Source organism: Ostrinia nubilalis, chromosome 10 (genome assembly GCF_963855985.1).
Source record: "Ostrinia nubilalis chromosome 10, ilOstNubi1.1, whole genome shotgun sequence".
In the NCBI taxonomy this organism is placed as follows: domain Eukaryota; kingdom Metazoa; phylum Arthropoda; class Insecta; order Lepidoptera; family Crambidae; genus Ostrinia; species Ostrinia nubilalis.
Window position 1 is genome coordinate 16,192,113 of NC_087097.1, and position 16,776 is coordinate 16,208,888.

Genomic DNA, 16,776 nt, shown 5'->3' on the forward strand with positions numbered 1-16,776 from the left:
CATCTCTTGAAAACAAGGCACATAAAGCATACTTTAGTTAGTATTATTGTAAAGCTTTATACATAAATTTTTATAACATAATTTTGCTGCAATGTCCATTCAGGGCCAATAATTTTATTATCTTCTTCATGCATTAATGCTAGCATTCCTTCAAGACACTTTTTTCGACTGAAAAATCATATTGATAACTCTCGAGTTTCACTTTATTTGTTAAGTATGCCAGAAGGTCGCCAACTTCAGAAACGAGGGAGTCTTTGTTGGTGGCCATACGAAGTTCACGGCAGAAGGAGAACGGTACGCCTTGAAGATAATGGAAGGATTGATCTATAACAGCTCTCGGTTGGGCTTGAGGCACGGGCGGCGGAGGGCGCAGTGGATACGGACTAGCTGGGGTCGAGCTGCCAGGCACACTGGGGTATATACTTCCTCTTGGCGACGATGGGTCAATTACAACGAAACCATCATCCGGTTTAGGTCCTGGAATGGGTGGCGTGTCATCTTCTACTGGTGATGATCTCCGTTTGCCAAAGAATGACGAAAACATGATGGGAAGGTAGTTTTATTTGGCTCTTATCTCAAAGAACTTGTATTCAGAATAAATTACTTGAATTTACAGAAACAAGCAATAATTCGGTAGGAATCAGGAAAAACTTTCAAATCAATAGCTTATTTTAAATACTAAATACAGGAAAATTTATTTCCCGATGACTCAGAATGTGTTTGTTGGGTTTGTATCACAGATTAGAGAGTATGTCTAAAGACAGATAGGAAACGGCCCTAGTATTTGTTGAACGATAAACAAACTGGTACCGAGCTAGATTGTCCAGTAGGTGGCGCTGTAAACAATATGGCGTCTGCCGCCCACAGATTAAATATATACCTCTCATACTTTTTTTATGATCCGTTCCGTTTCATGTAATGTGTTTAAAAATAAAACTATTGAAGTATACAATAAAACTTTATTGATGAAATATAACATGAAATATTTTGTTTACGAAAATCAATAAGCAATAAAACTACTGGATTTTAAAAGATTACAGTTACTGTTGTGATAACAGTACATTGTTTTAGTTTTTACATTATGTACTCACAGATTGACATTTGTATGTAACTCATATAAAATATGTTGCGTTAAGACTTATAGTAAAATAGTTTAATGTTCTCCATAAATTCACACGTTCACTCTCACGTTGGTTCTGTCCACTCCACTGTAAGCAGGCCAGATCTACATGTTTCTCACCACCTGTAAAATATATGAAATATTTGTAAATTTAGAGCAAAGAGTCACCGTAAGTCTGTAATCTTCTACATCTACATTCTACACTAATATTATAAAGAGTACAGCATATAAACAAGTGATCGATCTATCTATCTACCATGCCTACTGTCTGTTTTGTTTCTAGATTCATACTACTTTGTTAAATGAAAATTAATTTACCTTGTCAAATGTGTACTTGTCAATCAATTACTTAATATATATTCACAGAATCTGGATTCCACCAATCTGTAATCAAATAATTAACTTTTAGGTCTTTCTATTTGATCCTAGATGAAAAGCGTCAGAAGATACGGGTAAGAATGATTTTGAGGGTCTTTTCAATTTTATAGGTACTTACCGAATGTTCTTATAAATAGAAGTTGTTTTAATTGTTATCTGGGTAATTCATCCAACACAAATCTTCCTAATTTAATGCATGGCATAACCTGCAAATGAAATGAGTTCATCATTTGTAATTAAGCATTTTTGGTCTTGTTTTATTGTTTAAATAGGTCTCTTTTAAACTTCATTGAATATGTTGGTTCATCTGGACCTTTTTAAGTAACAGTTGACAATAATGAGCAGCACCAGTGATTCCACAGCAAGCACTTTTATTGTAATTGCTGCTTAACACTTTATAAGTTCGAAGTTCGATATTAACCTGAAACAAATAGGTACTTAGATTCATTGTATAAAACACGTATCATTCACTGTATCCTGCAATCTATGCCTGCAATGTACCTACTTGTATTGTATTTTATGTCCAAAATCCAAAGTATGTTGTTACTCCATGAAACTATCCATATTTGGTTTCCATTGATTTAAATGGAGTTATGAATGATTTTGTAATGAAGATTTAATCCTTTGTGTGGTTCAATACTTAAAACATGATGTTTACTTGAGAGAATTTTTTTCGTAAACAAACATCAATCCAACAGGCAATCCATGCACATGTAGTTCTTATTAATAATGACTGAGAAATTATTGATTTCAATTAGAAACAATTAAAAATCGTAGAAAAACACGTTTTTTCGATGAAAAATTTTTGACGTTTATTTTTTTTTTTAATAATGTCACAGTTGTAGACTTGAGACGGAACTAAAGTGATTAAAGTGAAAATTACGACTTTGAATTATTATACTTTTAAATAACCATTTAATTTATAGAAATCACATAGATTCAATAAAATAATTTATGAATAAAAGCTGAAGTTGTAATTCGAAAAGGTTTCTAAGGTTTCTAACATGCAAAAGACCACTGTCGCATACAGAAGGAAGACAACTATAAAAAAAGTCACTTCCTCTCGGAACTGTCAAAAAAATTCACTCTCTATGGAGCTGTCAAACTCTATGGCGTTTCCACCCCGTGGTTTGTATTTTGACGTTGTCTGTCTGTCAACCAACTGATGAGTGCTGTTTTTTCAACCGACTTCAAAAAAAGGAGGAGGTTCTCAATTCGACCCGTATGTTTTTTTTTTTTTTTTTTTTCTATGTTTGTTACGCGATAACTCCGCCAATTATGAACCGATTTGAACAAATCTTTTTTCAGCGTATAGGTAATACCTCAAGGGTGGTCCCATTTAAATTTAATAATAAAAAAAACAACCCCCAAGGGTTGAAAATTGGGGATGAACTTTTTTATACGCAATATCTCCGCCGATTATAAACCAATTTGAACGATTATTTTTTTGTTGAATAGGTATTATCAAAAGGGTGGTTTCATGCGAATTTGAAGAAAAACTGGTCATGGTAGGTACAACTCCTTAATGCTTAGGAGTTGTAGGATAATTCTTTAAATATTATAAGTACAAATAGACCAACAGTTGTATTCTTTCATGTTTTTAAGGTGGGCTAACGGTTTAAGGTCTTTTTAGGTTTCCTATATTATGGTAACCTGTATTTTGTAGGGAATATTATTTTACACTAGACATTAAGAATATGGTCTCAATGTACTGCCTACCTTCAGTGGTAACATCAAGGTAATAAATAGTTAACTAAAAAGCAAGAAATAAGTAAAATTTTATAAAAAATATAAAACCGACTCCAAAAAACCTACACTAAAAAAAGTAGAAAAATAATGACTAATTACCTACTTATTTATTAGGACGAATTATTAATATTTATGTAGGTATACCATGATTGATACTTTTGGAGTCGGTGCAGGCAAACTTTACATGTTTCATAATCTTGGCACCGACTCCAGAAGTATCAATCATGGTATACCTACATAAATATTAATAATTCGTCCTAATAAATAAGTAGGTAATTAGTCATTATTTTTCTACTTTTTTTAGTGTAGGTTTTTTGGAGTCGGTTTTATATTTTTTATAAAATTTTACTTATTTCTTGCTTTTTATTTTAGGATAATGTTGAGGCACTGAGTAAACTGAATTTGCCACGTTTATATAGGACTAAAATAGTGTTGCTCTTTTTATCGGTTTTGTGCTTTATAACGGGTTTTGATTGATAGAAATTCAGTATGTTTTCATTAACACACTAAACTTAAAAATACTTGGAATCTTATTGGTTCCTCAATAATACATTACTTACTAAATTCATATTAACCAATGATGATAGAGTAAAACAGCGACGTGTGATTTCAACGCAAACACATTATTTTTGATACAAAAAAATACGTCAAATTCTGGTCAAAACATACATTTCCACTTGTTTTGAACAAAATGTGTTAATTTTAATTGAATGTTAAGTTTAAATGTTGATTTTCTTCAAAGTTTATTGAAATATGTTGCCAAACTAGTGTTCGAGACTTTAGTTTTGTGTAATTTCACGAAGAGGGTATTGTTAAGAGTTCGTGGAAGTCCAGCTGGTTTGTATGAGTTCCTATTCATTTTACGCATCGTTTCATGGTTTTTTCATAAACTTGTCTGACCTACAAATCAACTGTTTCAAGAATAAATAATATTTGAGTATATATTACTCAGTTAAATATTTTTTTCAATAATGTACAAAAACATGGATTGAAGTTGATGTAAAAGCTTCATCACAACTACCTACATACCTAAATGATTATTATTTTTATACTTGTTATGTTCTGGTAGTTATATACAAAACACAATACGTATTGGATATTAATGAAACATGAACATTCGCCTCTTTCTAGCTTAAACAAATAAGAATTTTGGCTTGGTTGGAATGATCCAAAGAATGACATTTTGATGATGTAGGTAGTTTTGTATGTTTTGATTAAAAAGAACTACAATATTTAAAGCACAATAAGTAACAATAAATTTTAAGTAATAAAAAAGAACTGCATTATAAAGTATCTGGAACAATATTTAGCGATTTTATTGGGCTCTCTCATACCATGCATATCTCAATAATATGTATACATCTACTATTTACACATCACCAATCAAATATGACAATGCTTGCTTACAAAAGAATAAACCATATGTAGGTACTGTTCTGAAAACAGCTTATACACAGTTCTTAAAATATTACTTTACCGAAATGTGCTTTTTGCTTTTTACCACTCATAACTCTTTTATGTTTACTGGTAGCGAGTTGATTGAGCCAGCACCTGGTATGCATAGAATGATGATTGAGTAGCCTAATATTATTTATTTTATTTACAGAGTATTATCCAATTGGAATCAAAATATTTTCATTGCAATCCCAACTAATATTATAAATGCGAAAGTAACTCTGTCTGTCTGTCTGTCTGTCTGTTACGCTTTCCCGCTTAAACCTCGCAACCGATTTTGATGAAATTTGGCATAGAGATAGTTTGAGTCCCGGGAAAGAACATAGGATAGTTTTTATCCCGGTTTTTGAAACAGGGACGCGCACGATAAAGTTTTTCTGTGACAGACAAAATTCCACGCGGGCGAAGCCGCGGGCGGAAAGCTTTACTAATAAAAATGAGTCTATAATGTAAAGAATTGAAACCAATGTTCCCACATATAATTTCAAATCAAATCAAATCAAATATATTTATTCATAAAACATTTGAAAAATAATCAAATCATTTTATTTATGAAAGTGTAGGTAACATATAATTATTTATCAGCATTGGCTTTTTCTCCCCCTTCAATTTTTTAACAACATAAGATTGCCTATATTCTTCACCTAGGTACATACATATTATACAGCTTAGTTACTTATCATAAATCATTTAATTGCCAGATTAAAGTTACAAATGGTTATTAAAATATTGACCACACCCTATGTAGTATTAATCAAACATTAACAATGTATTGTGTAATTATATTAAAAACTAGTGGCCTGCCCCTGCTTCAGTGTAAATACAGGGTACAGAGTAGGTATTTAACAAAAATTTTAAAAATTATGTTAATAGGAAAAAAGGGTTCTAATGGAAAATTATTTTTTTAAATCTGTTCAATAGTTTTGGAGCCTATTTAATACTAAAATACAAATCTTTCCTCTTTTTATAATATTAATAATTTATTAGTATGAAGAGTTCCAGTAAAGTTTTAGTAAAAATGCATGAATAGGTATTGCTATAAAGTTTGTATCACACATAAATGGCTGTTGTGATTGTAGCATAATTTAGTTTTCTGTAATCTAGTTCCAAGCAAAATTGTTATTCTGGTTTTGAAAAGCATACAATCATATTCAACCTGAGTTGGGTTAATTAATTACTTCGTATTCGTGAGGGTAATTTGTGGGTATTGTGATGTAGATGAGGATCATAGCTTGCTTAAGGTAAGGTGATTAATGCCTAGTTAGTTTGTTGTGAATGGTAAATTAACACTGTATTCACCTAGATAAAATAATATAAAATACACAGTCATAAAATGATTTTCAATTTCGCGACTCAAAAGAAAATTGAATCAGTTCCATGTCGCGCTGCGATAAGCTTTTATCACGTCATTTTATCAATTTTACGCGATAGGATAGGCCCATACATTTGTCGTCGTCGTATTTGATCACGGCGCACATCCTATCCAGGCTGGAGTCACAGAGTAATGTTTAGATTTCCATCCTTTATTTGCGGAGTTACGCGCTGCTACCTTTTTCGCCGGGAAATACTTAGCTGGCCGATGGTGACGGCCAGTAGGATATGTCGTAGTATGAACGTCGAGTCTTTCGTCATCGTAGTGCGCACTCGCTAAAATAATGTTTTGTATAATATTTGAAAGTGTTGTGAATGCTTATACTAAAACGTTTGTTTTTATTTGTATAGAGAACAATAGCGTCTAGACAAACCTAAAGAGGATTTAGGACGCTATTTGGATCAAATATGTAATTGCTCAATAATGAATAATAAATAAAATAAATAAATAAATAAATGTGGGACATCTAGCGGGGACTATCCACTGAAATCCGAGTGTCCACCGGAATCGTCCGCAACTCCGTCTCAGGCTTCGAGGTGCCCACCAATAACTTCCTCCAGTTGTTTTATTTTATCTGCAATCAATTCTGGTTAGTTGGATGGATGGTGGACCCCTAGACAAGTGGCAAAACGTGAAAGTTGTAATTTACACCAGAGCAAAAGAGTTTCGAAATTACAACTGTCACCTTTTACCGCGTGTCTAGCTAGGGGCGCTGGTTAGGTGTATGCAGCGCGTGGCGGCTTCTGAGTTCGAAGATGTCTGTCTATACTTAATCGTTATCCGTCACTCTCTTATCTTGAGACGCTGTCATGAGCGGGAGTGACTGCAAGTACGGAAAATAATATATTGCGGTGTAGATTCGTCGCGTATGCTCTCCATTATAGTTGCAGTAGCCTTTTAGTTATTCTAAATCACTGGAACATACGGTAGGCGAAAAAATAACTTTTAAATTATTTCCAATTTTTTTAAAGGCTCGTTCGCATCATGGTGATTATCCAATATAATGTAGTTCCGGGTTTCACCGATATTTAACAAAAATGATTGACAGTCGACACTGAAATAAATAGAGCGATGCATGCGATTGTTTTATTACAGCTATCATATCTATTAACCATCTATTTTTATGTAGCCAATTTGTTTAGTTTTTGCGTTATTGTATAAACTAATAATAATTTCTCAAATGTTATAGTGTCATGCTTCTCAATCTGGACTGTTACTTAGCTTTATTATTAGTTTTTTTTTTAAAGAGATAACTTGGCATTGTCATTCTCACTAAAATGTCTCTGGGGTGGTGGCGTAGTGAGGCGGGTCGTTACATTCCCTCTAATATGGTCGAGTGAAGCGATGGCTGGTTCACTCGTCATGTCTGTGAACAGGCGCTGCTTTCGGGGACTGGTCAATCCAAGTTATTCAAATTTATGTATGCGAGTCATTTCTACTAGTACCTTAATATGTAAGTCTAGATATTAGCACGTCACTACCTTGTTTAATATACCACGCAATCTTGTATACCTACCCATTCTTATGAAACACCATACAAGAATGCATGGTAAATTCAGTGAACTGCTCCTGAATCGAATGTACCTACTACTACTATTTCTATTTATTTATATTAACCGGCAGACAGTGGTGACTGAGTTTGTTGCGGCGCTTCTTCTCAGCACTTGCCAAATGTTGGTCTCGAAGCGCTGGTAGGGTAAAAAGATTATGAGACATGTAGAGGCTCCTTAAGAGCATATTTTATGACGATTTGTAAGAACTATTTATTAGTCTAAACAAATAAAGAAATTTTGACTTTGACTTTGACTTTGTTATTGCCGTTGCGTCAATTCCGGATCGGCCTCCAGCCTAACATGAGTTTTTTACGATATTTTTTTGTCGACTACACGTGTTGATTCTCATTTGTTCTGTTTTTTGCTAATATTACACGTGTCGCGTTCAGCTCAAATCAGTCTTACTTACGGCTGGCTTACCCTATGTCACAAATTTTTCGTAAAAAGAAGAACCTATGAATTCTCACTCAACCATACATGTATGTAATAAAGCGTAAGAGCGGCAGATATAGCAAAAACACCGTCCTTACTTTATACAGTTTTTATATAAGTTTATTATGTATGTAATAGTTGTGTGTTATGTCCCGGGGCCGCCCGAGCCCTACGGGCGAGCGTTTCCAAGAAGTGTCGCGGCGTAGTTCCAGGGCTACTATTTACTCGCCGCTCCCAATCGATGCCCATCTAATATTCATAAACGGATTTGAGGCCACGTGTAACATAAAAAGTTATTTACTCCATTCGCGTAAATCTTTTGCACGCGACAAACGGAGCTCATTTACGAACAAGGTTAGATAGTGGTCCAGTTGTCAACGTGTGTACCTAGAATTTATTTGACAATTTGATTTTCATGATTGAGTTGAGAGTTCAAAGAAAATCTTTTCAAACGCTTGTTCCTCTCTTCACCACACCCCCTTTAAACGTTTATCAACAGTAAAATCGATTCAGTAAATTTCCATCGGAGGACATTTCAGGCCTTATTTTATCAAGAATTAATTAAGTAGTAGGGATTCACAACGTTGGGAGTGGACGGAATTTCGATTCGGAAGATTTTATCATTATGTCTTCATTTTCGTTTCCTTTTATAAGCAAAAAGTCTTAAAGGTGTTTGTTTGGTTTCAGGTGGCAACAATGGAGGATGATCCCGCGCCCTCATCACATTCAGGTCAGTACATTAGACACCAGTCTCCCTTAGTTGTAATCTAATAATAATCTAGTTGTAAGTACCAAATGCACTTTTATATTATGTTGATTAAGGTGAGAAAATAAACTTAATTTATTATTATTATAGTAGTGCCAAAGTCTGAGAAATCGTTAATTTATTATGCTCCTATGCGTACAGGAAAGCGCAGCGTAGGAAGTCCACCCACAAGGTGGACCGAAGACCTCATAAAGGTAGTAGGAAGGTGCTGGATGCAATCGCTACTAGTGGAATTATTGAAATCAAATCATTGGGGGAGGCCTATGTTCAGCAGTGGACGTCCTATGGTTGAAATGATGATGATGATGATTATGCTCCTGTCATTCCTCCACATTTCTAAGGCGTTTAATAGAGTAGGGATTATTTCTAGTACCTACTTCTTAACGTATAGTTTTTAACCAGTAAGCACCTGATGCACTGCTCAGTTTACTCTTGTTTGTATGTTTTTTTCTTCTTCCATTATTATGCGCCACTGTCATGTCTTTATGTAATTTTTTTTTATGCTAGACAAGGCAGGTATTTGACCGCAATCGCACCTGGTGTTAAGTGAGATGCAGTCTAGGATGGTTAATTGCCTGTATTTGTATGATGTCCATTGTAATAAATGTATCTTTCTTTCTTTCTTCTGATGGAATTGCCGCATTTAAACTTCATTGAAACAGTTTTCATTTAAATTGTCATGAAATTTCATGATTTTCTTTTCTCAATTATCTCGTCACAATATTTTGGTAAACATTTTCGTAGCACCTAAGCAAACTCGACGCTTTGTTGTCTTAACTGTTGATGGTTGGGATAAAATCGTAACAGAATTTCTGGAAACCAAACGTGACAATGTATTGTGAAAGCCTTCGCAAAAGATGAAGACGACAAGCTGACGCTCATTAGGGCTGACCTCAATAAAATCAACAATTAATTATGTCGCTGAAGCTGTATATTTTAATTGCAATCAAAGCGGGAAGCGTGCGGAGGGCGCCTGCGCCGCGGGCCCCGTGGAGCCGTGGGCGGCTGGGGGCTCGGCTCGCACGCCCGCGCCCGCCGATCGATGCGCCCAAGGCCACGGCCGCTATCGATTTTGTATAAATAGCGCCAGCCCTGCCGGGCCCCGCCGCCCCCGCCCGCCCCGCGCGGGCCCCGGAGCGCCGGGCCCTGCACGGTCGGGCTGCTGCCTCAGCTGTTGTTTATTGCTGCACATGGCGTCTTGACAGTGCTAAGTGCAAGAGCTTGTACGAGCTTTTGTCTACGGCGGGAAACCAAAAAGAAATTACAAAGACATCTCTATTTTTTTTATAAAATCTACTTAAATTCTCCTTTTCTCATCATATTGCTATGTGTCTTTCATATTCCCCAGGAAAACCGTCATCCAGGTCTTGAGGTTTTTCTTTTTCTCTGCTTTTCCTATTGTATTCTTAGGCCGCCTTCTCTTGGTCGTCGTGACATGGCCACTTTCTCGATGGTCGTCGGACACATTAATTTACAGGTCCACAAGTGCTTTAAAGACGGTTCTAAAGCACGGGTCTTGGACGCAACATTTCTATATGAGTTACATTAGTACTCACAGCTTCACATTTCAGCTCTGACATTTTTTTTATCACACGTCAGTATCAGCAAGTAATTTACTTACAACATTTCAACAATGTGGTGTTTCCTTCCACTAAAGGTAAAATAAAACTAAGCAGGCAACATTGAAAAATTGTGAAAACTTAATCGGAAGACGCTGCCTTCGCGCTATGAAATTAAGATTTTATTTTATTTTATTTAAGATACAAAGAAACATGGTTAGTGATGGTGCGGTTGTAACCTTCACCCTCGCCACGTGTAAGCGACCCCTTCGCCGGGGTAACGGGCGTGCATGGATGTTACTTCCTGGAAATTTGCTGAAATTTCAAATTATAATAGTATTTGTAAATATTTTTCCGGGAATCCGAGAACTTTTCCGAAGGCTATTAATAGTCTTTTCTTTACTTATCTTAAACAATATGATAAAGGTTTCGAATTATTATTTTCGCGGAAATCTCTGTGTTTCCTTTGTTTATCTCTTCAACTTCTGCCCGCGGCTGCGTTTGCGTGGAATTCGACATTTCACAGAAAGTTTCTGTCGCGCACGTATCGGATCAAAATACGTACTTTGAGTTTTCATATAACTGAAGGGACTTTAAGACTAATTTTCCATTCTTTAAGATTTAGTTTTGCGATAAAAGGCAGCCCCTCTCATAAAGTCCATCTGACTCCATTTATCTCTACACCATAATTCATAAAAAATAGTTTAGATATTAAGTAAAACATAATAGACAAATAAATACAAAACTTGCCTATAGTATTAGTATTGAGTTTTTCATTTACTAGATATTTCCTTAAAAAACAACGAGAACATAGGTACCTAGACAGTGTTTATTTTACCAATGAATATGTAAATACATATTCTAGATGTTTATTAGATACCTCAATCTCTATGTATGGATAGTGTCTACCTATTTGTAGGTATGTCATCATTCTATCTGTTTTGGTACTGACCGTAAGGTGTTCATTCATTAACATGATTAACTCTTTATTTTTATCATGTTTCAGAATTTATTTCCTATAACGATCTTTCATTGGTTTCTAAGCCTTAATTGAATATTTTTTACATAACTCTTGCAATTGACTTGCAAGAATGACATCTAATCGGGGTAAAAATGTGTTAGCCGACAGACAACCGAATTTTTCCTCGCGTAATGCTCATTTTCCTCTCATTTTCCATTTTCTTTCATTTGCGTGCTCTTATCTTACGCCTTTTACTAGTTTTAGCGCCAAATTGACTTATTTTCATTTATTTGAATTCATTATTTATTTCACTGCTGTGAAGCATTAGGTGTGGCAAAGGTGCATTGGTGGACACTAGACTCAAAGACAATAATTTACCGTACACAACTTCATCATATGGGTAAATTATTATAAATTAAGTGACCTTAATAACAAAGAAATTACGAGTATGTTACAAAAAACTCAAGTTTATAAGTTTAATTTCTGAGAAAATGGATGTAGCTCCCAGTTTTCACGACCTTATTGTTGTTTGGATAAGGTTTTTTTCGGCGTAGCAAGTGGGAGGGGTAGGATGTCGGTTGGTAAATGACGCCCCGTTTATCATTTTTCTCTTCGATTGAAAAGAGTTAACGGTTGATGTCGATATTATGGCCTTTCATACTCAAATTGGTATTTGTAATGTGTTTTTTAATAAGCACTTTTTTAAAGATTTATCCTTGCTAACGTTCACGCACGTCAAAAATAACACATTATGCTATTTTGTTGACCCTAGTCTTGACATATTTGTACGTTTTTGTATTGTACTCGTTTGTAGTAAACATTTTTTTTTTTTCAAAACCAAAACCTATTTATTATTTACGCGACTTTAACCTCCATTGGCGTCGCAACTTTTTCAGCTTTTCCTTGGTTTATTACTTTTACAGTAACGATTAATAAAGTGAAATATTTCTTAAGCGATGAATTTACCAATAAAATAAATAAAGTAATATTGAATATTGTTTTTATTATCGTGTCGTGAAGGTTGTATCTCTCGCGCGCTACTTATTCTCTGAAGAGAATTGATACTAATCATATTTACTTTAATTAATTTCGTAGCGAGATCCAATACACTGGTCGGGTTTCCAAGAAGATTAGATGTAGTGGTGGGAAAGAGGACACGCCCCAGTATTGTATTAAGAATACAGATGTTGAATTTTCTTTGAAAATGTTTTGAATTTCTGCCTTCTAAACTGAATAAGCTTTTGTCAAAAGATTTCCACCGCAGCGCCTTCTGTGTCAGCGAGGTGGTTTTGCCAAATATTGACTTTCTCTTTCTTTAAAATATTCGCCAAAATCTATACACCGTTGACGCCATAAAGAGCATCTCTTCGCCATACCACCATGCCCACCATGAGTGATGCTCAGCAAATAAAAACACGAAAGAAAATGACCGGCACCGTTGTTGTGACTGCGGTTGTTTGGATACGAAGGTCAAGGCCTCAAGGGCGCGGGGCGCGGGCGGAGGGCGGAGGGCTGGGCGTGGCCTCCTGAAATAGACTCGCGCCGTTTGTCAACACACGCCTACGCAGCTCGCCCGGGAAGGGGCCCGGGCTTCAGGGGTGGCCCGAGCCAGGCTGTCTACTTACAATAATTATTATTATCTACACTAATATTATAAAGAGGAAAACTTTGTTTGTTTGTTTGGTTGTAATGAATAGGCTCAAAAACTACTGGACCGTTTTTAAAAAATTCTTTTACCATTCGAAAGCTACATTATCCACGAGTAACATAGGCTATATTTTATTTTGGAAAAAAATAGGGTTCCGTAAAATATGTAGATAATGTAGTCCACGCGCGCGAAGCCGCTGGCGGAAAGCTGGTTTAGAATAAAACACGAGCAAGATGTTTAGTTTTGGGCTGGGCAAACAGGCATATAAAACGGTATAATTTAAATTGTCACGGTGAATCGCAAATAGCACTTAGTCCACAATTTTTTTCGCTAGATGATAACAAAGTGAGCAAATTAATCTTTGTTAATTAAAATCTGTTTGTGTTTCCTTTCTCTTTTAAGCCCTTTGAGGTTCATTTAGCTCCTACATATTACCTATTTGGAATAATTAGACATCTTTAATGTAATTATTATCTGTCTGTATAGGAGAACACGCCCATAAAGTAGAAACAATTTATTATACCAAATTAATATACAAAGGTACATCAAAGATTAGGTGGGAGGGAAGTGGCAACCCTGACTACCCCCCTGAGCGAGAGGCGGTAGATTTCCTAATGTCGTGATCGCTTCACCCTGTTGCTAACTGCGTAGATAAATGCTCTGCAGAAAGCCTCCGCGGGGCGATGTTGTGTAAGCCGATTGGAAATCATTTTATTGAAATGTGTATAAATTTTTTTCCTATTAAATGTTTACTGCGTGATAAGTGGAATGTCCAAATTTTAGTAGACGGTTTTTTCATAATAAAGACTTTGAATTGCTTGGCGTTGCTGAATTTTTATGACTTCTTATTATTGAGAAAGTATTTGAAGTTTAATTTCTGATGAAACCAACAAAAAAAAAATTAATCAGGGACTGTTACCAAGTGACGAGCAGAATAAAAGGGGATTTTGTTTGAGTGGCGTTTGATCCTGTTGCTAACTGCTCAAATGAAAATGTTTTTCGTAACTTTAGCCTTTTCAATCAAACAAATCAAACTGACGTTTTGGTCTTAATTTTTTTATCAATCCAAGCAATTTTGTGAAGTGCTGTTTATTGTACTTTTAATTTTATTTTTTGCCCGACTTCAAAAGATTTTTTCCCCTTTTCATTTTATTTTATGATGATCACAAAATGGCATGGCATTGGGCTCTCTATCTCCAATCATGCTCCAGAGAGCTAAGCAGAAAGCTCCGCGAATCTACTTGTGGTTTTCATGTTGTTGCCTTTTGTATATTAATCATATCCCCTTTGTTCTGTAATAATTAGCCTCGACCCCTATTGTGAGTGGTGTTCATAGTTGCCGAGCTACCCTGTGACTCAGCCGGAGCAGTTGGGTCAACATTAAGCTTATACCTAAAGCTCTACTTGGCATTTTGTCATACATTGCTCTATTAGTCTTTCACATGTTCTGGAAAACTGGAGACAACCCTCTATTCTGAGAGTAGATATCACGAAGTCATTTTGATTATTAGACACTCAACCCTATGATAAGTAACGAGGATCAATGCGAATCTTAAGAGCTTAACTCCCCATCAAAGTTGTTTACCGTTTACTAAAAATAAGTCTGGACACGCCCATACCAGGGTTCCGCGGCAAGTTTTCAAATCTATTGTTTTAGAGCTCTGTTTATTTGACCTAAACCTTGACATTAACTTTAACTTCTTCAAATATCCGTTATTAGTTTGTTCCTAGTTATAGCTTTGAACAGTATTCTGCTGAATCTATTATGGTACCACCTGGAAAGGAGAATTTATTTTATTTTTTTATTTAGAAGAAAAACAACTCGGCTTCGGTACTGTTTTCTAGCAATTCTAATATCAGCAGCTCTACCTTTCGTCATACCATTTGTCAAGTAGCAGTCTTCTGTGACAAGTTACCTGATTTACTAATACCTATAACAGTTAATTTAATAAACATGCATAAAACGTTAAATTGAACACTATTGCTAATTGCTATACCTTATAGTTTCAGTGCTGGCAAGCGCTACACGTGTAAAGACTATGTATTCTGATTAGAGCAAACGTTTCTTAGACTTCTTTTTGTGCTGCGGTTATGAAGTTGTTTCTTGGGTTTATGAAGTTAATATCTATTTAGTCTTGTCTGACTTTGTCTTGTTATTGAGATAATTAAACAGCCCTCTTTTTGCTCCGGTCGTCCGCCCCGACCTTAAGAACACGACCCTTGATCTTTGCGGGTAATCTTTTGTAACTAAATAATATCATAAAATTTCGTATTGTACAAAGAGAATAAAAACAGCTATATTAGGTACTAGCTTTCCCCGCCCGGGGCTTCGCCTGCGTGAAATTCTGTCGCGCGCGTACCTGTTTCAAAAACCGGGATAAAAACTATCCTATGTCCTTTCCCGGGACTCAAAATCGGTTCAGTAGTTTAGGCGTGAAAGCAAGACAGACAGAGTTACTTTCGCATTTATAATATTAGTATAGATTTTTATGTTTTCTAAAATTATCTTTGGAAATCACATGAGTCAGTTAGGTACTGAAAAAAAAAATGTTTCTAGAAGTCCATCTTCAGTTTTTCTGTTCGTTCGCGTCAGCCAAATGACGTCCACTTCTAGACAAAGGCCTTTTTCAAGGATTCTTTCTGCATTTAATTTGATAATATTGGTTATTGCTTGCTACTACATTCAACTAATTTGTTAGGTTCATAGAGATTATGAGTTGGTGCAAGTTGGCCGCACATATTACTCGACTAGATTGCATCTAGTTGCAATATCGGGGAGTATAAACGTGCCGGTGGGGCAAATAAGGCTAACTGGAGTTCAAGCTCATATCGAACTGCACACCCTTGTTTGCTAGAGGTTTGTATGCATCATAAACTGACATGACAAACATTGGAGAGTTTCAAGTTCCAGTAAATTGATTGGATAAGTGGGAATAGTTGTGACTCCTGAACATTAATGGGATCTCTAAATTGAATTGTATTTGCCTAGTGTATGAAATTATCTAGCTTGTCTTTTTCTTCTGCCTCGCTTTATCCCGTTACGCGAGTTCAGCTTTTCCAATCATGCATTTAATTCTATCACTAACGTCCTGTTCGTGGTCTCCCAATACTTTGTTGTCCTTTTGAACATTAATTATCCATCTTATTACATAAATTATCTAGCTCGTCTAAAAGAAAAATTAAATAAATAAATATTAGAAAATTGATAAAACCTTAAATGAAAGCAACAGGCAGAATGCATCTTGAGTTCAAGCAGATGGAACAATGCGTACGGCCTATGTAGAGATGAACTTTATAATTTGCTCGTGGCTAACTTACTAATAACTAGACCACTGCATAATTAATTAAGGACTTAACACACCACGTGTACGAATAATAATTAAATTGAAAATTAAAGTGCAGTTTATGATATTGCTGAAAGCTGGCATGTGGAGGCGATCCCGGGCCGAGCGGCCCTGCCACCCCGGGGTGTATGCTGGCCCTTTGGCATAGTTTGTGATGGTTGATATGCAGCCTGCTAGAAATTCAACAACATGCATATTAGGGGTAGGGAGATGGGTTTACCCAGATCTGGAATTGGGGAAATGGGTTTTGAATTTGGAAAATATTTGTGCAAAATGTAAAGTCAATGTCTGTAAAATGCGTAATAATAGGGATTTATTAGTTCAGTTAAAGAAAAGTAATAGTTTAACGCGGTGACACTTGTCTAACAAAATGTTGGTTGTTATAATTCAAACGTTCCCACTATATTTTTAAATTCGTATTTTCTAGAAAATACGGTGA

General features: G+C 35.6%; 1 protein-coding gene and 1 long non-coding RNA gene across 3 annotated transcripts in view; one reads left to right on the forward strand and one right to left on the reverse strand.

Annotated features, from left to right (window-relative positions):
• Positions 1–960: 960 nt before the first annotated feature.
• On the reverse strand, positions 961–2,316 carry LOC135075355 (uncharacterized). Of its 2 annotated transcripts, none has more exons than XR_010258015.1 (5): positions 2,157–2,316; positions 1,812–1,919; positions 1,617–1,704; positions 1,439–1,504; positions 961–1,243 (listed from the first exon to the last, which is right to left on the reverse strand). It is a non-coding gene; the product is annotated as an uncharacterized LOC135075355 (long non-coding RNA). The 2 variants fall into 2 exon arrangements; XR_010258016.1 differs by lacking the exon at positions 2,157–2,316 and adding an exon at positions 2,004–2,147.
• A 1,582-nt stretch (positions 2,317–3,898) lies between these two features.
• LOC135075479 (histone deacetylase 4-like) overlaps positions 3,899–16,776 on the forward strand; it is a 98,860-nt gene continuing 85,982 nt past the window's right edge. The window contains exons 1-2 of the mRNA XM_063969917.1: positions 3,899–4,084; positions 8,747–8,789. Of these exons, the coding sequence (XP_063825987.1) occupies positions 8,756–8,789 (34 nt within the window). The 5' untranslated portion in view covers positions 3,899–4,084; positions 8,747–8,755. The remainder of the gene's footprint in view (positions 4,085–8,746; positions 8,790–16,776) is intronic.